Below are 23,266 nucleotides of genomic sequence, written 5' to 3' on the forward strand. Positions count from 1 at the left end.
CTTTTTTTCTCGTTACACTGTTTCTAGTTACACCATTTACCAATCGGACTAATTTACTTCATATTTTGATAGATCCGACATTGCTGAATTCAGCCGTACCAAACGTTTTTTTTTTACAGTTTTATTTTGAATGTGGCAAAAAGGAATGATTTGAACTTTTATATGTTTTTACATTTTTTAAAACTTTTTTTAAACTTTTTTCTGGTTTCAATAGTCTCTTTAGAAGACTTGAAGCTGCTATCATCTGATCACCTGTGCTACACATAGCAGTGTTGCAGACCCCTGGCTGTCATGACAACCCATCGGCACCCCACAAGCACATGACAGGGACGCTGATGGGCGGGTCTGTGATGCGCTTCTGCCTTTCGCGTGTTAAATGCCGCTGTCAGAGATTGATCTCGGATCCACCCGCTGGTGTTAGAGGCACATGACAGCTGATCAGATCTGCTGTCATGTGCAGGGTAGGATACGGTCTTAGTGCCGGAGTGCGCATCAAATGCAGGGACACGACCTTGGATGTAATTATACATCCAAGGTCGTGAAGGGGTTAATATGGAATTAGTCCCCGCTCTGAAGCTATATAAGCTACCACTCTTTTGGGGAGGCTTTCTTCAAAATTTTGGAGTTTGTGAAATTTTTGCCTATTCATCCTGAAGAGCAATTATGTGCTCAGACACTGATGTTGATTGATGAAAGGGCTTGGGTTGCAATCTCTTTTCTAATTCATCTCAAATACATTCAATGTAGTTGAGTTCTGGGCTTTGTTCGGGCCACTCAAGTTTTTTTTTTTACCCTAAACTCAGACAACCATGACTTTATAAACTTTGTTTTGTTCACTGGAGTAAAGTCATTCTGAAAAAGAAAATGATCTTTCCCAAACTGTTTCCACAAAGTTGGAAGTATAACATTCTCCAAAATGTCTTGGCATGTTGAAGCAGTGAGGTTTTCCTTCACTGGAACTAAGGCGCCTAGGCCGATCCATAAAATCCAACCCCAAAGCATCATCCCTCCTCCACCAATCTTTACAATCTAACCATGGATGTCCAATTTTATGTATTTCCTTGATTTTTAATTATGATATTTACTTGATGTGTTTTAATTGATTCAATAAAATTGTACATTTTATCAAATCAAAGTGTGTGACACATTTCTTTGTAGGTTATATACAATACAGGGTGTCCCTAAAGTCGGTCTACGGTTGAATCAATGAAATTCTATGTGATTTTATGAGTACACACATACAATGACACACAACAAAGTGGCAATTAAACGTCCACTTTCTCTTGTTAATGCAGCTTTTCCTCACAAACTGAACAGCACTTCTGTCCATAAACGTTTGGAGAATGGAGATTGATGCTGAACCGAATTCATTTTGTACTGTGTGTCACAGTGAACTGCTCAGGTTTGAGAAATGATGCAGCGTTGATGGAAGACATTTTAAGCTCTTATGAGATTAAAGAGTGATGAATGTAATAAATAATGTAATAAAATGCTAATTAACTTGTTTGGTTGTGTGTCACTGTGTATGATTACCCATATAATGTGTTGTGATAAATTTCATTGATTCCAGTGTATACCTGCTTTTTGGCCACCCTGTCTATATATAATGTGAGTGCTACAGGAAATTGTTTGAATCAGTTTTAATATTCTTGAGTAAAAATCATATCACTTTAATCTGTTTAATGGGGTCTGTGGCTAAAATAAGCTTTATTCAATGAATCCAATCTGTTGCAAAGGCTCAAGCGAAAGCTGACCCAAGATTATGTTGGAAGTTATATTTTCATCATAGCTATCAGTTGTCCTACGTAACTTTAGGACTACACATTTAATATGTTATATTATATTAATAATATTATTTTATGTTTAGAATTACGGTAAATTTGTATCTGCGAATAGATTGTGACAATGTTGAATTCTGCTCTGGAAAATGTGCAAAATTGCACCTTATTCTTAGTATTAATGCACTGTAATAGATATGTATAGAATGAAATACATATTGTATTAGTCCTTCTAGTATGCTTTTGCTACTCTCATCATGGTTAAATGCCTTCCTAAGGTATGTGTATGTTTACATACAGTTTGCCATGTAGTCTCTGATTGATAACACAAGGCCAGCTCTTGATCGATAGGACTACTTTATAAAGTATGCAAATCTTTCACAACATGTTTGGTTCCTGGAGTACATTTGCAACTGATTTCATGATGAATACCCATTACAGCTGATAGCAGTAAAACGTAAGGCTTAGTAGGTAATCGGAAGCAGGCATCTTTAACTGTGTAAAGGGAAAACATATGGATTTCATAGAACTACTTAGAAACATCTTTACCATGGAAAATAAATTATTGCTAATTACCAAGACTCATGCTAGCTTTTATTGGCAGTCCGGTCCCCAATAGCAACACAATGCTGTCACTTTCCTGTATCTCCCAATGTATTGTTGAGCTATAACCAAATAACAGGAAATATCTATTATTTTGTTCTTCTATAGTTGCGACCAAGGACGGAGCTTGACCAAGAAATCCTCAGTGATTGCCTCACTATTCAACCTCTTCAACCGGCAACATCACCAAAGGATCCCACAGAAAATGCGTTAGGAAGGTCTCCTGGCCCTGTACATGATGTATTTTCAGGTATGAGTTCTGAGGTCACAGGTTGTCAGTGGTTAACCCTATTACACTACCATGCTGAAGTTTGGGGTTTGGACAACCAAGGACAACATCTGCATTGAAGTTGTATGTTCTTTCCGTGTCTCTGTGAGTTTCCTCCACTTCTGGTTTTCTTTCTCACACAACAAGAATATACTACTAGGTTAATTGGCTTCCAGTCCTATTGCCCCTAGTCTGAGAAGGGTAGATTGCGAGTCCCATGGCGGCTAATGTAAATAGTGTCGCTCTATGTACAGCACTGTTTATTATAGGTCCTGATGTATTCATTTCCATTTGTACTTGCCATAGCCCTGAATAAAACCTTATTTGGCACTATATTTTAAATCCACTTATAACATTTTTCAGGGTAAGATGGTCAGAATTATGCCTTAGTAAACATGATACCTGCTGTTTCCTGAGCTAGATAGCTACGTGTTAGAATTTCTTTCACCGCTCCAGAAGCACTAGTTCTACAAGAAACATAAATCATTGTACTGTTATATACAAGTATTTTGTTATATTTTGCTCATTATTGATGTGAAGAAGAATTACAGTTGCACGACACCATTTAAGTTAACATAAGATTTTAGGCTTACATTTTTATGGGCAAAGAAAAAAACAAGTTACAGTATGTGCGTATGGCAGCATTGTTAGGATCTTCTGAAAAATGTCCTATTGTAGTAAAAATACAATTAGAATTACACTGCATGAAATGGCGTTAAGCGGAGAATTAGAATTTAACATTTTACCCAATACATGCATTCTATTTCCATATATTGGAAAATCAAAAGAAAAAACTGTATCCAAAGACATGATCATGATGTTCACTTACTGAGATATTGGTTGTTTTTATTTCTGGTGGTAATTTTTGCAAAAGTAACAAGAGGAAGTTCAGGTCTTTCGGGTTTCAGTTGACTTTTAAAGGGAACCTGTCATGTCCTGTGTAGTATCTAAACTGCCCCCATTGCGTTGTTAGTGAGGCAATGTGCCAGCGCAAGCCGGGAGCAGAATTCAAATGCGTGGACGGCGCCAACCCTGACTGAATGCGAGAATCACACCCCTATGAATAAACAAGCAGGTAGGATATAAACATGTAAAGTGGTTTTTACACATTATATTAGCACCAATTTTAATGTAAAAAGTGTGTTAGTGATGCACATTGCATCACTAACAACGCAATGGGGGCAGTTTAAATGCTACACCGGACATGACAGGTTCCCTTTAAGAAAAAAAGATGGTAAAACTATATTTTAAAAGTGTTTTCTGGTAAAAGCAAGTTACTACTTATTGATAAGTGCTGTGACTTGCACCAATTGGATGAACGGGGCACTTTTATCCCCATTCGAATAGTGTATAAGTGCACATCCTCAACTGCCACTATAAGTCCAACAGTCAGACCCCCCCACCTATCAGTACGTTATCACGTATCTTACAAATTGGTAATCACTTGTTTTCACTGGACAACCCCTATAATTATTCGTAGATCACACTATTGAAACCAAGATGGCTGCACATTTTTTGTCATTTTTGCAAACATTGCCTTCACAAACAATATTGTAAGAAAAAAAACCTATAGTTGGATACTGAACTTTGTTTGGAAATCCTAGTTAAAAGTGCTTTCTTGTAAGGCAAAAGCTGATGGCCTTGCAGACTTTAGTCTTTGTAGAATTTTGAGGGTGGAAGGGAGTATCAGCAGGCTTTAAAACTGTCATTTGGTACTGGTTACCAGTAAGAGCTCAGTTTATAAAGGACCAAGGCATTGGGAATCTTTTTATCTAATATTATAGAAATTTGAAGAAATGGACCTCATTTAACAAAACCTTTTCACATTGTTCCATGTCATCCAATCACAGCACAACTTTCATTTTTCCAGAGCAGTTAAACATATGAACGGTTAGCTTTGATTGGTTGCAACGGGCAACAATACAATAGTATCATAATTTTTTTGTTAGCTACCTCTGTAGTCAGCTGGGCACTACATCTCTATAAAACTTCTCATGTAATTATTTGTTTTGAATTATTCTTTATTAATATCGCAATTTCTACTACAACACAAACACAATTGTTATCTTCAATCCACATAACCCCAAGCCCCCTCCCCCTCTGACCTCAAAAAAAGAGGGAAAAACTCACTTTAACACAGTCCTACCACTGATACCATATTTTATAAAATATGTGCTTCTTATTTAGTGTACATCATATTCCACCTGATCCCTCTTGCATAGAAAAGTAACTTGGATCTTGCATATTTCCTTAAACCAGACAGTTTACAATGTTGTAATGCAGCACATGTATCATAGACTCCTCAGGTATTACTGCCTTGTAAACAGTCTTAATTGTGAAATGACCTCTTTTCGCAAACTTCCTGGCACTTCCACATCATATCCAACAGTTTTCCTGGACCTCATAATCATTTTGGTCATTGTTAGTCAGTTTTCTTATCAAATCTTGCAAATTTATTTGGGGAAAGAAAAGCCCTTTGAACAATAAATAGTTGTGTATATCTATACCAAGGTATAGGACAAAGAATTTTTTGTTCTTGTTTGATATGCCCAACATCTTCAAGCCATTTAACCCGTACTTCCTCATACCAATTCCCCATCTTCTAACCAAAATTTCCCTATATAGTCTTAAAATTACTTTTTTGTCCCATTCTATCTCTGCATGAATACAATTATCTCACTGTTCCCTTAATCTATTCAAAGTAAAAGGTACTATTTTATTCAAGTATTTAAAAATGTAAAAAAATATAAAAGTTTGAATCACCCCTTCTTTTAATTAAAACAAAACAAAAATATATTAGATATCACCAAGTCCCCAAAACTCTGAACTATCACAATATAAAATGATTTAGCTCATATGGTAAACTCCATCAAAAAGAAAATATAGATGCCAGAATTTCTGTTTTTTTGTTCACCACACCTCTCCCAAAAATGCAAAAAAAGTGATTCAAACATCATATATACCCCAAAATAGTACCAATAAAAATCAACTATCCTTGCAAAAAAACACTCCATCAACAGAAAACTAATAAAGTGATGGGCCTCAGGAAATGGCGATACAAACAATTTTATTTTACAAATTTCTGATTATATTTAAAAAGAACCTTTCCCCAAATGTATTATGTTAAGCTGGACACATAGTGTAATAGTGGCTGCAGAGTCGAATAAAACTTTTTTGTTATTTTTAATTTTGCCTCTCCAGTACTGAGATATTAGCAATCAAAATATTTGGAACCAAATGAGTCAACATGTTTTTAAGTCCAACTGGGTGTTATCAGATCGTTTTCACTGGAGGTGTGTCTTTTTCCCCCTGTATGATTCTGGCCAATCATAAGAAGGCAGGAACGCTTAAAGGAATGAGGAACATATTCCACAATATCTTATATCAGATTTCTCAATTTGTGAGATGTAAGGATAGAGCCCTGATCTCATGGTCTAACCTACTGCATGAGTCAGTGTAGGGGGAGAGAAAGCACAATTGACTTTAGCTGTGTCACATTACAAAAATTCTATCAGTTCACCTCCTCTTCTAGCACTACTGTACTGCCCCTTCCCCACATAGTCTGTCCAGAGATGAGAGCTCAAAGTTTCAGTATTACATTTATATCTGTTGTGCTCAACTTTTAATCACTCTGTAGTGAGATCAGAGCAGAGTCTCATTACATCTCACACATGATTAGACCAGATGAGACATTTTACTCCTGTGTTAGATATAATGACAGCCCTGATCTCACTTCAGAGTGAGTACAAGTTACTTGAGCACAGCAGACATAAGTGTGATTACTGACATACTCAATATTCAGGAGAGTTGATGGAAGGGTTTGTAATGTGACACAGCTAAACTCAGCTGCCCTGCCCCTCCCTCCACACTGTCTCATCTAGGAGGTTAGACCAGGAGATCAGGGCGGTCATTATATGTCTCACACAATAAGAAATCTGCTCTAAACTATAGTGGGGGAGTGTTCTTCTTTCCTTTGAGTGCTCCTGCCTGATTATGATTGGCCAGCATTAGAGATTAGATTCACGCAACTCCAGTCCATGGTCCAAGTCAGTGCTCTTTGGCTGTTATTCACCCGCCTGGTATGACATCATCTGTGCAGACTGTATGAAAATTTGCACAGTCCTTGTCCACTGCCAGAGACTATTAACTTGGACCATGGCCCGTGGTTGGACGAAATGATCCACTTATCTGTAGTCAGCATCATACAAGGAGAAGACGTACATGCCCCCAAAACTGTCTAACACTCACTTAGACTTAGAAAAAAAGTTATCTCATTAGGGCCAAATACATTGATTGCTAATAGAGAGGTAACATTAAAAGAAAAAAAATATTTTCCTCTGCAGCCACTATTACATTGTGTGTAGAGTTCAACATGAAAAATTTGGTGAAAAGGACCTCTTTATTTAACCAATAAAATATAAAAAAAAAAACTATGCAAGTTTGATATCATTGTAACTATTCTGAACTTGAGTATTGTGTTTCCCGATCATTTGTCCCTAAGAATCATTGTTGGACTGGGGTGAGAAGGGCCAACAGTAACCAACTCCATGGCCCCACTTTTCAGTTACATGCAAATGTGACATTATCCTCAATCACGAATTTATATAACAATGAACTGGGTAGATTGTTGGATGAATAAGATGCTGCCTTTGTCTGTGCATAGTGATTCAAGTATATAGTGCCAAGTACAGCTCATATAAGAGGGTGGTGGCCCACTCCTGCACAGGGGCCCACCAGAGAATTCTCCTGTTTTCCTGTGGGCCAGTCCAAGCCTGCTCACAATGAATGCCATAAAAATGAAACCCCCAAAAAGTAGATGATGTCATTCAAAACTACAACTTGTCCTGAAAAAAACTAGTCCTGAACTAGTATTAAGGGTATGTCAACAGAATAATAAAGTTATGGAAAGCAGAAAAATGAAAATTGGGCTTGTTGGGATAGGGTTAAAGCGTATTCATTAAGTATGACAGTATTTTTTTATTCAGGATTATATTCTTCAAAATCATTTTCTTTTATTGGAATGTACAAATGTTGAAAATAATGACAGTGTCAGTTATTTTATACAGTGTATACATTATGCAAGGGAACCTACATGGGGTTTAGAATGTATATTTTCTTCATAAAGTAGTAAAGCAGGAGCCAAACACTGTTTGTTCCATCTGCATTGTAACTACAGTAGCCGTACAAGCTCAATGTGCATGCTTTTTATATTGCTTGATAAGAATGTTATCTGTTAAAGGAAAAAATGCCAGTTTTTAGTTTTATGCTGGGAAAACAATATTTGATGGCCTCTGTTCCAACAAAACAGGTTTTAACAATTGTAACCATGTGTTTAAAAATTGGAATCATGTACATGGTAGTGGAAGTGGATGAAGGGCGTGGATGGGGCCCACATTGATTCCAGAAGAGCAGAAGTCTCCTCCGAAGCTTCTGCGCAGCCACTCAGTTAGCCATTTTATGCGGACAGTTTACATTCTGCAGGGGCCATGTGCTGCATATTTGTTTTGTAATCAGAGACACAAACCTGGACAAAGGTTTCATTTATTAAGAAGTTTTGCCCTGCAGGAAAACTATAAATCACCCAACAGAAGAAAATCTGTGCTTGTGAGTGTTCTGGAATTCATACATGCATTAAAAGTCATAAAAGCGAGCAATGGAGCAAGTTAGCTATGAACAAGCTGGTAATAACAGTTTACGAGTGGTTAAAGCTTTTCATCAATTAGGCATCAAATGGGAGGGATATACATTTACGGTTATTACAACATAGGAAAATCTTAATTTACGGGATTTTTTTTTCTTAGGGGTCAATGAACCTCATAGTCACCAATTCAGACTGAAATATGAAGAACCAGTCTGACATAACTAGCAGAGATGCAGAACGCTTTACATTGTCTGTTCTCAGAAAAAGTAGAAACAAAAAAAGCAAAAAAAACGTTCCTTAAAATAGCATCTGAATGAGGCATTTGTGTTGGTGGGGTGATAGCTGTAACGGGTCTGGGAGGCGGAACCTCTGAGCTACTATACAAGGGGGCGGTCCTTGTAAGGGAGCGGGTGGCGACCAGGGAAGACGGGCAGGCAGTCACAGCAGGTGACCGGGACAGTCTCTGAGTGAACGGGCTGGAGGTCACGGCAAGTGACCGGGGCAGTCTCTGGATGAACGGGCAGGAGGTCACGGCAAGTGACCGGGGCAGTCTCTGGATGAACGGGCAGGAGGTCACGGCAAGTGACCGGGGCAGTCTCTGGATGAACGGGCAGGAGGTCACGGCAAGTGACCGGGGCAGTCTCTGGATGAACGGGCAGGAGGTCACGGCAAGTGACCGGGGCAGTCTCTGGGTAAAGGGTTGGTACGACCTGTGGCGGCTGATGGTAGACGTGAGCTCCCAGGTGAGCAGGCGAGAGTCTCTGGATAAACGGGTGGTCACAGCATGTGACGGCGGAGCCTCCAGGAAGACCAACAGACAGGCGGCAGATGAGCGCTCCCAGGTGAGCGGGCAGAAGTCACTGGACAGGCGGGTGGTCACAGCACGTGACGGCAGAGCCTCCAGGTAGGCTAGCAGACAGGCAGCAGATGAGCGCTCCCAGGTGAGCGGGCAGGAGTCACTGGACAGGCAGGTGGTCACTGCACGTGACGGCGGAGCCTCCAGGTAGGCTAGCAGGCAGGTAGCAGATGTGCGCTCCCAGGTGAGCGGGCAAGCTGGTCCATAGACAGACTGACAGGAGTTGGAAGGCAGACCGTCGGACCTCAGGCAAGCAGGCAGGTAGCAGAATATCAGGCAGGAATAAGACAGCAAGCTGGCAGGAATCTGGCAGGTATCTGGCAGGTAACTGGCAACGGGACCTGAGGGCTGAAGCAGAGTAGTGAACAGTGCAACAACATTGCTCGGGCACCTCCATTTTGGAGGAGGTGCCTTATATATGGTGAAGTCCTCCGGCCATTGGCCGGGGACTCCTTAGGACGGCGCGCGCGGCCCCTTTAAGAGGGAGGGAGAGTGCGCGCGCGCGCCCTAAGCACAGTGGCCGGGAAGGAGCGCGCGCTGCCAGCAGAGCGGGAGGAGGACGCCGGGCACGGAGCAGAGAGGTGAGGGGAACAGCGTCCCTGCCTAGCAGAGGGCAGGGACGCCGGCGCTACAGTACCCCCCCCTTTAGGCCCCCCCTTTTTTAGGCCAGACAGAAATTTAGCTAGGATAAGAGGGGCATGGATGTTCTCCCGGGGCTCCCACGTTCTCTCCTCAGGACCAAACCCCTTCCAATCTACTAGAAAAAAGGTCTTTCCTCTTACCCTTTTGGTGGCAAGAATGTTCTCTACCTCAAACTCGTCCTCAGCAGAAACCGGAGCAGGAGGCGTACCTGTAGACTTGGAAAAAGAGTTAAGTACCACAGGTTTGAGGAGAGATACATGGAAGGAGTTAGGGATCCGTAAGTTGGCCGGGAGTTTCAATTTATAGGCCACCGGGTTGATCTGACTGATGACCTCCAGAGCACCGATGAACCGAGGCCCTAACTTGTAAGAAGGTATCTTGAGTCGGACATATTTAGATGAGAGCCAGACTTTATCTCCAGGACGAAATTGTGGAGGATCCAGGCGTTTTTTGTCAGCGTGTCTTTTCATCCGTTCGGACGACTGAAGGAGTGCGGATCGGGTACTCTCCCAAATGGAGGAAAATTTGCTAACGAGAGATTCCGCAGCCGGGTTGTCCACAGAGGTGGAGACAGGAAAAGGAATCCGAGGATGCTGACCGAAGACTACAAAAAACGGGGATTTGGAGGAGGATTCGCTCTCGTGATTGTTATAAGAGAACTCGGCCCATGGTAGGAGATCCACCCAGTCTGAATGATGGGCATTAACGAAGTGCCGGAGGTAACTGGTCAGGTTCTGATTAATCCGCTCCACTTGACCATTGGACTGTGGGTGGTAAGCGGAAGAGAAGTCCAGGGTGACGTCTAGCAGTTTACAAGTGGCTCTCCAGAAGCGTGAGGTGAACTGTACCCCACGATCCGACACGATGTGGAGGGGCAGGCCATGAAGACGAAAGATGTGACGAATAAAGTCTTTAGCTAGCTCGGGTGCAGACGGAAGGCCTGGCAGGGGAACGAAATGAGCCATCTTGGAGAAGCGGTCAGCGACCACCCAAATGACCGTACAACCGGCAGAGACTGGGAGGTCAGTTATAAAGTCCATTGCTATATGCTGCCAGGGGGCAGCAGGTACAGAAAGCGGAAGGAGGCGACCGGCTGGCAGATGTCTCGGAACCTTGTTGCGGGCGCAGGACACACAGGCAGAAACAAAGTCTATTACGTCCTTGTGCAGGGTAGGCCACCAGTAGTGCCGGGTAATAAGCTGGAGGGTCTTTTTCTGACCGGCGTGGCCAGCCAGTTTAGACGAGTGACCCCAGTGAAGGATCTTCTCCCGATCAGGTACTGATACGAATGTCTTTCCGGGAGGGAGACGATTTAGACTCACGGGAGCCACCTGCATTACTCTGGCGGGATCGATGATGTGTTTCGGATCTTCCTCGAGATCAGACACCAGAAAGGATCGAGACAAGGCGTCCGCCTTGACGTTTTTGTCAGCCGGGCGAAAATGAAGAACAAAATCAAAGCGAGCAAAAAACAAGGACCACCGGGCTTGGCGCGGGTTAAGTCTCTGGGCATGCTGGAGGTAAGCCAAGTTCTTGTGGTCAGTGTAAATTATTATCGGGTGAAGAGCCCCCTCGAGCAGGTAACGCCACTCCTCCAATGCCAGTTTGATGGCCAATAACTCTCGGTCTCCTATGGAATAATTGCGCTCTGAGGAGGAGAAGAGTTTAGAGAAGAAGCCGCAAGTTACCATCCTCCCGGAAGATGATTTTTGAATAAGTACCGCTCCGGCTCCAGAGGAGGAGGCGTCAACTTCCAGGAAGAACTGCTTGTTGCCGTCCGGGCGATGCAGCACCGGGGCGGAAGAGAAGGCCTGTTTTAAGGAAAGAAAGGCCTCCTCTGCTTCGGGCGGCCATTCTTTGGGATTAGTACCCTTACGGGTGAGCGCGGAAATTGGGGCAGTCCGGGAAGAGAAGTGTGGTATGAAGAGGCGGTAGTAGTTGGCGAAGCCCAGGAACCGCTGAATGGCCTTCAACCCCTCCGGTCGAGGCCATTTCTCGATGGCAGACAGTTTCTCCGGATCCATTCGTAGGCCGGTCTGAGAAATAATGTAGCCCAAAAACGGAAGCGAGGTCTGCTCAAAGAGGCACTTCTCGTATTTAGCGAAGAGGTGATTCTGCCTGAGCCTGAGCAGGACCTGACGAACGTCCCTCCGGTGCGTCTGGAGATCCGGAGAGAAGACCAAGATGTCGTCCAGGTACACCACTACGCAGGAGTAGAGAAGGTCCCGGAAGATGTCATTGACCAACTCTTGAAAGACGGCAGGAGCGTTACAGAGACCAAAGGGCATTACCAGATATTCATAGTGGCCGTCCCGGGTGTTGAATGCCGTCTTCCATTCATCCCTCTGACGGATACGAACCAGGTTGTACGCCCCACGGAGGTCCAGTTTGGTGAAGATTCTAGCCCCCCTCAGACGATCAAATAACTCCGGAATGAGCGGAAGGGGGTACTTATTCTTCACCGTGATCTGGTTAAGGCCTCTATAGTCTATACAGGGACAGAGAGAGCCGTCCTTCTTTTTTACGAAAAAGAAGCCTGCCCCCGCCGGGGAGGTAGATTTCCGGATGAATCCCCTGGCCAGATTCTCCTCAATATATTCGGACATCGACCGGGTCTCAGCAGCGGATAATGGATAAATACGCCCACGGGGAGGAGTAGTACCGGGTAACAGGTCGATAGGGCAGTCGTATGGTCTATGAGGGGGTAGTGTCTCTGCCTCCTTTTTATTAAAGACATCAGCATAAGACCAATAAGGAATCGGAAGTCCAGGTAGATTAGCTGGGGTAGGAGAAGGACGGACGGGATGGACGGGAACCAGACAGGTCTTATGGCAGTCCTGTCCCCAGCGAAGGACTTCTCGGGTCTGCCAGTCAAGGATGGGTGCATGTCTCTGGAGCCAAGGTAGACCTAGCAAGAGGGCGTGAGAGAGTCCAGGCAGAACATGAAAGGAGATACTCTCAGAATGCAGCATTCCCACCTGCAGAGTAATGGATTCGGTGATGAGTTGGATGGGGCGTGGTAAGAGACCCCCATCCACGGCAGCAACAGACAAGGGTACAGCCAGAGGTTTGGTGGGGATGCGGTATTTCTCTACCAGGTACTGTGACATAAGATTCCCGGCTGCTCCAGAGTCAAGTTGGGCTAGTTCGAAATAACGGTTCTCCCCGCAGACGATTGAGACTGACAGCAGCAGAGATGGAGAGGATTTATTCTTGTCTAGGTCGACCTCTCTGAGCGAACCTAGACACAGGCGTTTCCCGACCTCTCTGGGCAGGCACGGATCCGGTGCTCCTTACTGCCACAGTAGAAGCAGCTCCCCTCAGCACGGCGTAAGTCCTGACGGGTTTTGACCATCTTGGTCTGGTCGACCTGCATAGGCTCAGGAGAGTGTACCTGGGGAGAGACGGAGGGAGTGACGGGTTTCTGAAAAGTAGGAGCTAGACGTGGAAACCTCCTCTCACGGGTGACCTCTTTGGCACGCTCCTGGAACCGTAGGTCAATCCGGGTGGCAAGAGTTATTAGGTCATCGAGAGTGGTAGGAATGTCCCGACCGGCAAGTTCATCCTTAATACGGCCGGACAGACCCTCCCAGAAGACGGATACCAGAGCGTCGTTATCCCAGGCCAGCTCCGAGGCAAGGGTACAGAACCGTATGGCATATTGGCCCACGGTGAGACTTCCCTGACGGAGGCGTAGCAGTGATGATGCGGAAGAGGTCTTCCGTCCGGGTTCCATGGCCCGAGCAAACTGTAACGGGTCTGGGAGGCGGAACCTCTGAGCTACTATACAAGGGGGCGGTCCTTGTAAGGGAGCGGGTGGCGACCAGGGAAGACGGGCAGGCAGTCACAGCAGGTGACCGGGACAGTCTCTGAGTGAACGGGCTGGAGGTCACGGCAAGTGACCGGGGCAGTCTCTGGATGAACGGGCAGGAGGTCACGGCAAGTGACCGGGGCAGTCTCTGGATGAACGGGCAGGAGGTCACGGCAAGTGACCGGGGCAGTCTCTGGATGAACGGGCAGGAGGTCACGGCAAGTGACCGCGGCAGTCTCTGGATGAACGGGCAGGAGGTCACGGCAAGTGACCGGGGCAGTCTCTGGGTAAAGGGTTGGTACGACCTGTGGCGGCTGATGGTAGACGTGAGCTCCCAGGTGAGCAGGCGAGAGTCTCTGGATAAACGGGTGGTCACAGCATGTGACGGCGGAGCCTCCAGGAAGACCAACAGACAGGCGGCAGATGAGCGCTCCCAGGTGAGCGGGCAGAAGTCACTGGACAGGCGGGTGGTCACAGCACGTGACGGCAGAGCCTCCAGGTAGGCTAGCAGACAGGCAGCAGATGAGCGCTCCCAGGTGAGCGGGCAGGAGTCACTGGACAGGCAGGTGGTCACTGCACGTGACGGCGGAGCCTCCAGGTAGGCTAGCAGGCAGGTAGCAGATGTGCGCTCCCAGGTGAGCGGGCAAGCTGGTCCATAGACAGACTGACAGGAGTTGGAAGGCAGACCGTCGGACCTCAGGCAAGCAGGCAGGTAGCTGATGTGCGCTCCCAGGTGAGCGGGCAAGCTGGTCCTTAGACAGACTGACAGGAGTTGTAAGGCAGACCGTCGGACCTCAGGCTAGCAGGCAGGTAGCAGAATATCAGGCAGGAATAAGACAGCAAGCTGGCAGGAATCTGGCAGGTATCTGGCAGGTAACTGGCAACGGGACCTGAGGGCTGAAGCAGAGTAGTGAACAGTGCAACAACATTGCTCGGGCACCTCCATTTTGGAGGAGGTGCCTTATATATGGTGAAGTCCTCCGGCCATTGGCCGGGGACTCCTTAGGACGGCGCGCGCGGCCCCTTTAAGAGGGAGGGAGAGCGCGCGCGCGCGCCCTAAGCACAGTGGCCGGGAAGGAGCGCGCGCTGCCAGCAGAGCGGGAGGAGGACGCCGGGCACGGAGCAGAGAGGTGAGGGGAACAGCGTCCCTGCCTAGCAGAGGGCAGGGACGCCGGCGCTACAATAGCCATTCCACTTGTGTTTTCAAGAAATAATTTGCTAGAAATATTCCTTCTACTGGTAATTACACATTTATTATCAGCAACATACTAATAACTGTGAATCTAATTTTGCTCACACTGACGTATAACACGGCCGAGTGCTATGTGATGTTTTATCGGATAGCGCTCGGCTCAGTACTATGCTATGGGGCAGAGCAGATCTGCGATTTTTTTCTCATCCTGATTCGGCATAGGAGAACAATTGCAGCATGCAGCGAGTGCATCCAATGATCAGATCACGCGCACCCATACAAGTCTGTAGGTCCGTGTGAAACATTTGACTGCATTCTGATGTTATCCGAGTGCAGTTCAATTACTGTGGACACAGAGAATGGAGAATATGGAGAAATTAAGTTCTCCATCTTCTCTGCACCTGTGATGCGATTCTCTCATGCGAGAGAATTGGATCATGCTATGGTGACACTGGGATCAAACTAACAGAGTTTGATCTGAGAGACATTAGCATAATCGGCGCGATTCTCTAGCAATAGAGAATAGATGGTCGTGGGAGCGAGCCCTTAGATGTGTTCTACAACACAAAAAAAATTATATGTAACATTTTACATGAATTGTTGCTGTGAGTCAGCGATCAGGGTGTGAGGCCTTTAAATAGTTTCAATTCTCTTAGCATAAAGTGATGTTCATGTACGGCGGCACTGGGGTGAGCTTGTGTAAAGGGGTCTCTGGAGCTGAGCTCCCTCCACGCGCAGTACATTCTGGCAGTGTTAGGCTGAGTTCACACGATGCGTTTTTCATGCGTTTCCGCGGCGTTTTTGCAGTTGCGTAAATGCCGCGGAAACGCATGAAAAACGCATGGTAGAAGGGCAGCAATGTTCCCCAATGGAAATCCGCATGTGCTGTGCCCATGATGCGGATTTTTCCGCAGCGTAAACGCTGCGGTCAAAAATCCGCAGCATGTCAATTAATTTTGCGGAAACGCTGCTCTTTTGCCGCCATTGACTTGCATTAGACCGCATGGAATCCGCATCACTGTATATGTTGATGCGCTTTTCATGCGGTCTAATGTGCGGATGGTACCCGGGTGTGGATGAGAGGACTCTCATCCAGACCCAGGTACCATTAAAAAAAAAAAGAATAAAATAAAAAATATATATATTCTCACCTTCTGACGGCCCGCGCTGCGTCCTGCCGGCTTCCCGCGCACTTCGCGGTTGAATGAAGGACCTTCGCTGACGTCAGAGTCATGTGACGGGTCACGTGACGCTGACGTCGGAAGGTCCTACAGTCTTCACTGCCGGCAGCCGGGACCGATGAAGCAGGACACCGGGGGCCATCAGATGGTAACGTATAGATTTATTTTTTAGTTTTTGACATCACACACTATATAAATCCATGCCGGTTGCATGGATTTATATAGTGTGAAGTTGACAAGCACTTTCCAAGTGATGCTAAAATCGCTTGGGAAGCGCTTGTCAACCCGCATGCGGAAATGAAAGTGAAGACCGCTTCATTTCCGCATGTCCCTGGCAGGAAACCGCATGTACAATCCGCATGCGTTTTTTCCTGCCAGAGAGATGCAGAAACGCTCAGGAAAAAATCCTGAGCATTTCTGCATCGTGTGCACATAGCCTTACAATACAAAACCAACATCTGTGCCTAGCAGCAGAGGCCGGAGCTGAGCTCTGATCGCTGCTGTTAACCACTTAAATTAAAGGCCCAAATTACATGAAATGAAAACTGTTCTGATTGTAGAAAATAAATGTATAAATAAAATCTTTACAGTAGTGCTTTCTGTCACAATGGGTTTGTATTGATGGAGCTCCACGATACTTATTCAGTGAGTAGACATTAGTCTCAGCAGGGAACATAATGCTTAACTCAGCTCAGCTGCAATTTCAGTACATTTTTGCCGTAACACATATTGCAAACATACAAAAGTCAAAATATCATATCGCAAAAGCTGAGTTGTATTATGCATGATTGCATGAGAGAACAATCCTAGATGATCAGTAGACATTTGCTTAAAGACTTATGACAACCGATCGAAGAAACTACAGCATATTTGATACCAAAGAAAAATAGAAATATACATTGGCAGCATTTGGTCAATTATTGCTAATGATGTGCTTGAGTTATACAACCATAACAAATGTAAAGAAAACAAGATTACAATGACTTGGAAATCTCTTATAACCATATATTATTCACAATCGAACATAGAACACAGATCATAAGGTGAAAGTTAGACGTTTTTCCATTTCATTTGAAAAAAATGAACTCATTTAGAAATTGATGGCAGCAACACATCTCACAAAAGTTTGGACACTTTCATGTCTACCATAGTGTAGCATCCCCCCCTTTACAACAGTATGTAAACATCTGGGAAGTGGGGAGAGAATGGCTGTAGATTTGGGAAAGGAATGTTGCCCTATTCTTGTCTGATGTAGGATTCTAGCTGCTCAATAGTCCTGGATCATCTTTGCCAAATTTTTTTTTCAATGTATCAACTATTTCCTATTGGTGAAAGATCTGGACTGCAGGCGGCCGATACATCACCCGGACTCTTCTTGCTGTTGTGATGGATGTAGTATGTGGTTTTTCATTGTTTTGCACTAATATGCACGGCCTTCACTGAAATAGACATTGTCTGGATGGGACCATATTTTGTTCTATATATAATGCTCAATATTGATAATGCCTTTCAAGATGTGTGAGCTGCCCATGCCATAGGCACTAATGCACCTCTGTACCATCAGAGATGCAGGCTTTGGAACTGGGCTCTGGGTGGTCCCTCTCCTCTTGAGTCTGTAGAACACGGCATTTGTAGATTTTCAATTTTGCCTCATATCATTTTACATGAGCTTTGGCCCAGAGTTTCTGAAGTGTTTTGATATACATCTTCTTCTTTGCATTACAGAGCTATAACCAATATTTGTGGATTAAATTGTGAACTGTGTTCACAAAAAAATGATTTCTAGAAGTATTCCTGAGCACATGCAGTGATTTGCACAACCAAATCATAACTGTTTTTAATACAGTGCCATCGAGGACCGTAGATCATGAACATCCAGTATTCATTGTTGGCCTTGTCGCTTGTCTACATGGATTTCTCCAAAATCTCTAACTCTCAAGATTATGTTATGTACTTAAGATGGTCAGATATTCAAAATTATTGCAATTTTACGATGCAGAACATTTATCTGAAATTATTCCATAATTGTTAGACCCAGTTGTTCACAGATTGTGAACATCTGACCATCTTCTGAGAGCCTCAGCCTCTCTAATATGCTCTTTTTATGCAGTCATGTAACGTTTTTAAAAGTTCACTTTCTGACTGTTTTTCCTTAGTACCATTTACTTTTCCAGGATTTTGTTAACCCTGTTCCAACTTTTTTGAGATGTGTTGCTGCCATCAATTTATAAATTAACTAATTTCTCCCAATTAAATGGAAAAATGTCTAAATCTCAACTTCTGATCTGTGTTCTATGTTCTGATGTGAACTATATATGGATATAAGAGATTTCCAAATCATTGCATTCTTGTATTATTTACATTTTACACAGCATTCCAACTTTTATGGAATTGCGATTGTTTGTTAATAGTACTGTATTTCAACACAACAGACTAGCTTATATTATAATCATTTAATTGGTTACAGCTTGTCTACTGGGGTCCATATTGTGACATTGACAGAGGTGTAGCTAGGGGTTCAGTTCGGGCAGGGGGGGGGGGCAAGATAACTGAGCGGGCCCCTAACCGATAACCCTGATTACAACTGTGGTGGCGCACCGTAATTGTGAGTATAGGGGAACTTTAGCAGATGAGCTGCCTATTACTAAAATATCCAATGACCTAACTGGGGGATTTTAAGTGGTTGTACCCTACTATTAGATATTTATGAAAAACGGTAAATTTAAAAATGTATTTTTATGAAAATATAAAAAAAGATAATAAAAATCGCCTTTTCAGTTTGGAGTAGCTGCCAATTTTTATGTCCCAAAATAAGATTAATGCAATTCATTCATTATTAATTTTCAACCATGTCCACGCTTATGTTTAGGTGAATAAGTTGGTCAATCAAAGGACATGAATATGGTTACTGTATACATCGCTACCTTGTTGTTAGTCACTATTACTTCTCTCTTCAGCTCTCATATTACTTATATACATTTTGCCTCTGTATTTAAGTTCAGAAGCTCCAATAATTACTTTTGTTACTATAAAAAGTACAAAAAACAGATCTAATTACAGTTCTAGGTTTGTCATTATTGTTCTGCCGGCCCTAATTTTCTTACATGACTATGGCATGGACTATGGCTTTGCATTGTTAAAGGGAATCTGTCAAGTCATTTTTGTGTACCATACTAACAGTATCCTGAAATAGGGCTTGGGCAGCCCTTTCAGGATATGTAACGTTCATTGCTGTACGTCGCCCCGTTGTGTTGCTTTAAGCCCCGGAAAATTTATAGTCACTACTAGCCAAGCATAGTTAAATGCAAATGAATATTTATTCATTCCCCCCACCCATAATCCAGCCCATTCCTATGCGCCAGCATCAGTGATTCAGTCAGACTGTCATATTACTTGTGTGAGGATAGCATCGCAATCCTCGGACTGGTTGTCTGCTCTCCTGACCTTAGAGTGACAGCTGCATAGAAATACATGCTGTCACTCTCAGGTTAGGAGAGCAGATGGCCAGTCCGAGCATTGCGATACGATCCCTGGGCGAGTAATACAGCAGTCTGACTGCACCCAATCACTGACGCTGGTGCAGAGGGGTGAGAGGGATTTTGGGCAGGGGAAGGAGTGAATATTCATTTTGCATTTACATATGCATGACTAGTCAGTGCGCGACTATAAATTTTCCGGGGTTTACCGCAACACAACGGGGCGACGTACAGCAATGAACTTTACATATTCTGAAAGGACATGCCATATTATGGCACACAAAAATGACCTGACAGATTGCCTAGTTAAAGTTTGTTACATTTATTAACCCCTTCGCAACCCTGGGATTTTCCGTTTTTGCATTTTTGTTTTTTGCTCCCCTTGTTCCCAGAGCCATAGCGTTTTTATTTTTTGGTCAATATGGCCGTGTGAAGGCTTATTTTTTGCGGGACGAGTTGTACTTTTCAAGGCCATTACTAGTTTTACCATATCTTGTACGGGAAAACGGGAAAAAAATTCCAAGTACGGTGAAATTGCAAAAAACGTGCAACACCACAGATGTTTGTTTTTTATTTTTTTTACCACGTTCACTGAATGCTAAAAATGACCTGCCATTATTAGTCTCCAGGTCATTACAAGTTCATAGACACCAAACATGTATAGGTTCTTTTTTATTTAAGTGGTGAAAAAAAATTCCAAAGTTTGGTACAAAAAAAAAAAAATGGCGCCATTTTCCAAGACCCGTAGCCTCTCCATTTTTCGGGATCTGGGGCCGGGTAAGGGCTTACTTTTTGCACACCGAGCTGACTTTTTTATTGATACTATTTTGTGGTAGATCCGATGTTTTTATCGCCCGTTATTGCATTTTATTGCAATGTTGTGGCGACCAAAAAACTTAATTCTGGCGTTTAGAATTTTTTTCTCGTTACGCCGTTTACTAATCGGATTAATTCTTTTTTTATATTGATAGATCTGGCGATTATGAACACGGCGATACCAAATATGTGTATGTGGGTTTTTTACTATTTTATTTTGAATGGGGCGAAAGGGGGGTGATTCAAACTTTTATTTTTTTAAATTTTTTTAAAAACATTTTTTGTTCACTTTTTGCATGCTTCTATAGTCTACATAGGAGACTAGAGGCAGCAACTGTCTGATCGCCTCTGCTACATACAGATGATCAGCAGATCACCTGTATGTAGGAGAAATGGTCCTGTGCTATGAGCAGCAACCACTAGGTGGTGCTCATAGCGACCAGCTCATGACAACCACTGGGGTCTGCTGCAGACCCAGGGTTGTCATGCCCACCCATCGGTGACCCGCGATCATGTGACTTGGTCACCGATGGACGGGGTAAGTGACGCGCTTCCGGCATGGCGATGTTAAATGCCGCTGTCAGAGATTGACAGCGGCATTTAACATGTTAACTGCCGCAGGTGGATCGCGATTCCACCCACGGCTGTTGCGGGCACATGTCAGCTGTAAGAATCAGCTGACATGTGCCCGGTTCAGTGCGGGCTCAACGCCGGAGCCCTCACTGAACCGTGGGGTTACAGCCTGTGCGTACACGTACGGCACAGGCTGTAAAGTGGTTAACTAATCCTGTACATTTTATTTTAAAGAGTAACTGTCTTTTTTTGTTGTTTTTTTTCATAAATCAGTAGTACACATGAAAATAGGAAACTTTGTAATAAATCTTATCAAAGAAATCTTTTTTTTCCTCTTTAACTGATCTTTCATTCTCAAAATTGTCAATTCACTGGTAAAATCGATCTTCAGTGAATACCGGCTTTCCCATTACTAAGATAGGTGATGACAGTTGGTGCTCATAAAGTTCTTTGGAGGACTGTAACTGTCATTTCATGAGAACTTGCAGCAGAATGTTTGTGTCTCCCTGAAGCTCCTCATTCCCCATTATCCATAAAATTTTCAAAGCTCCAACTGCCATCTCAGTCACGTAACAGTCTGTTTTCACTGAATACAGATTTTACTGATTTTAGCCATGAACTGACATTGAAATATCAGTCTTTTATTGAAAAGAAGCAGATTTCTCTAAAAAGATATATTACAAAGTTTCTTAATTTCACGAGTACTATTGATTTATGTACTAAAAATAGCAGTTACTCTTTACATTTCCATTATTGCTCACAACGATTATGGTAATATAATTTTTTATGTTTTAGTACTTTACCAAAATATATGGAAAATAAATTGCTTTGTGTGACCACATGGCAAAACGCTTAATCCTAAGTTCATCAAGATGAACATTTTTCATTCCAGTCTTAATGAGCGGGCGTAATGGAGTTAGACGCTCCTGCTTTACTAAGAGGCATACACATCTTAATGAATCCGGCATGTCTGAAAAGTGGTGTGCGCCTCTATATGTGTCTCTAGTCAGGGACTAGAGTAAGATTTGTGACTTAAAGAGCGTCACCGCTCATCATGAATTTGTTAAGAGGGGATTGCCATACCCCTGTCACGACCACTTTCTCAAAGCGGTGTGAAAATAACATGAGGACACCAAAAGTGATTACATTTTAATGGAGCCACCTGTTACACCAACATTTTGCGACTTTTTAAATCTTTTTAAGCCAGAATTCTAGCGTAAAAGCTTTGATGAATCGCACACATAATTTTTATGTGTTTTTTTTATCCACATCGGGCTTGTTTTTATCAGAGTTATTATTATCTTTTAATGACGCAATCTATTACCTTTATGTATTTGAAGCTGTGATCGTTTGATTGCTATTCACCAAAAAGTTGCAGTGGTATTGTAAGAGGGTGGACAAGGAGTCCTGTCCCCCTCAAAAAGACATTGTTGCAAGTGTTCTGAAAGTTATTTTTGTATGTGGTTATATTTCTGCTTATAATATAAAAAATTTATTTATTCCTATGGCTGTTGTCTGTGTCAGGTTACTGCAGTGTTAACTGCAAGACCGGCCCCTGGAGGGGAGGTGGAAAAGGCGGTCCTATGGGGAAACTGTTTTAGGGATATAGGAAGTAAGTAGTGTTGAGGAGGAGAGTGTTGAGGAGGAGTGTGTTGGAGAGGAGGTGAAAGGAAGAAGACAGGTTTATCGGTGGTGGAACTACAAGGCTAAGCACGGAAAGGAACTAGTTACAGAGGCGGAAGGACTTCACAGGCAAGTGGGGACCCCTGCAAGAGGAAAGCTTATAAGTCCAGGAAACTTACTGTCCAGCGAGAAGGGGATCTTGGGACAAGGTAGCGCCCTGCTGTGTGTACTGAAACAAGGAGCATCGTCTCTACGAGTGGCCCCTGAGACTGACATAGGGAAAGACTCAGGGTATCAGGGTCATAGCAACACATCAGGACCCATATGACCCTATCACTAGTAAAATGCAGGCAATTCCAGCTTCTCCCTATTCCCCTGCTGTACCTGCTGCTGGGAAAAAAATGCAAACTGTAACTCTGAGAAAAGAACCGGTGTATTGTATGGAAGATGGTGTAGGAGAATGCATAACCTGTTATCCACTGTTCACCAGTTTGCCTGTGCATAAAATGGACATTGTTTGTAACAACTGGTCTGGCCTTGTGATTGAAAGAGTCAAAGTGAGTGATTCTGCACCCAGTGTAACAGAATGGACAGTGGCAGTAACAAATGCAGGAATAATGTCGAACATGCACACCCACAATTCTCATTTTTCTGTAAGATGCCAGGGCGTGGAAAAGATGCAGTTCGCCCACGGCTACCATCCTGGGCACCTTACAATTCGAAGTAGTCGTCAGGATTGAAACATTTCAAATGGAGAAATCGGAGAACCTAATACCTGTGAAACGGAAAAGATGGCGGACAATGGC

General features: G+C 43.7%; 1 protein-coding gene across 1 annotated transcript in view; it reads left to right on the forward strand.

Annotated features, from left to right (window-relative positions):
- The window catches only part of GLIS3 (GLIS family zinc finger 3), a 517,803-nt gene that overhangs the window by 367,086 nt on the left and 127,451 nt on the right, over positions 1 to 23,266 (forward strand). The window contains exon 7 of the mRNA XM_073669184.1: positions 2,490 to 2,631. Coding sequence (XP_073525285.1) covers positions 2,490 to 2,631 — 142 coding nt within the window. The remainder of the gene's footprint in view (positions 1 to 2,489; positions 2,632 to 23,266) is intronic.

Source organism: Phyllobates terribilis, unplaced genomic scaffold (genome assembly GCF_046119375.1).
Source record: "Phyllobates terribilis strain yellow unplaced genomic scaffold, ASM4611937v1 Scaffold_1__5_contigs__length_1240528914, whole genome shotgun sequence".
In the NCBI taxonomy this organism is placed as follows: Eukaryota; Metazoa; Chordata; class Amphibia; order Anura; family Dendrobatidae; genus Phyllobates; species Phyllobates terribilis.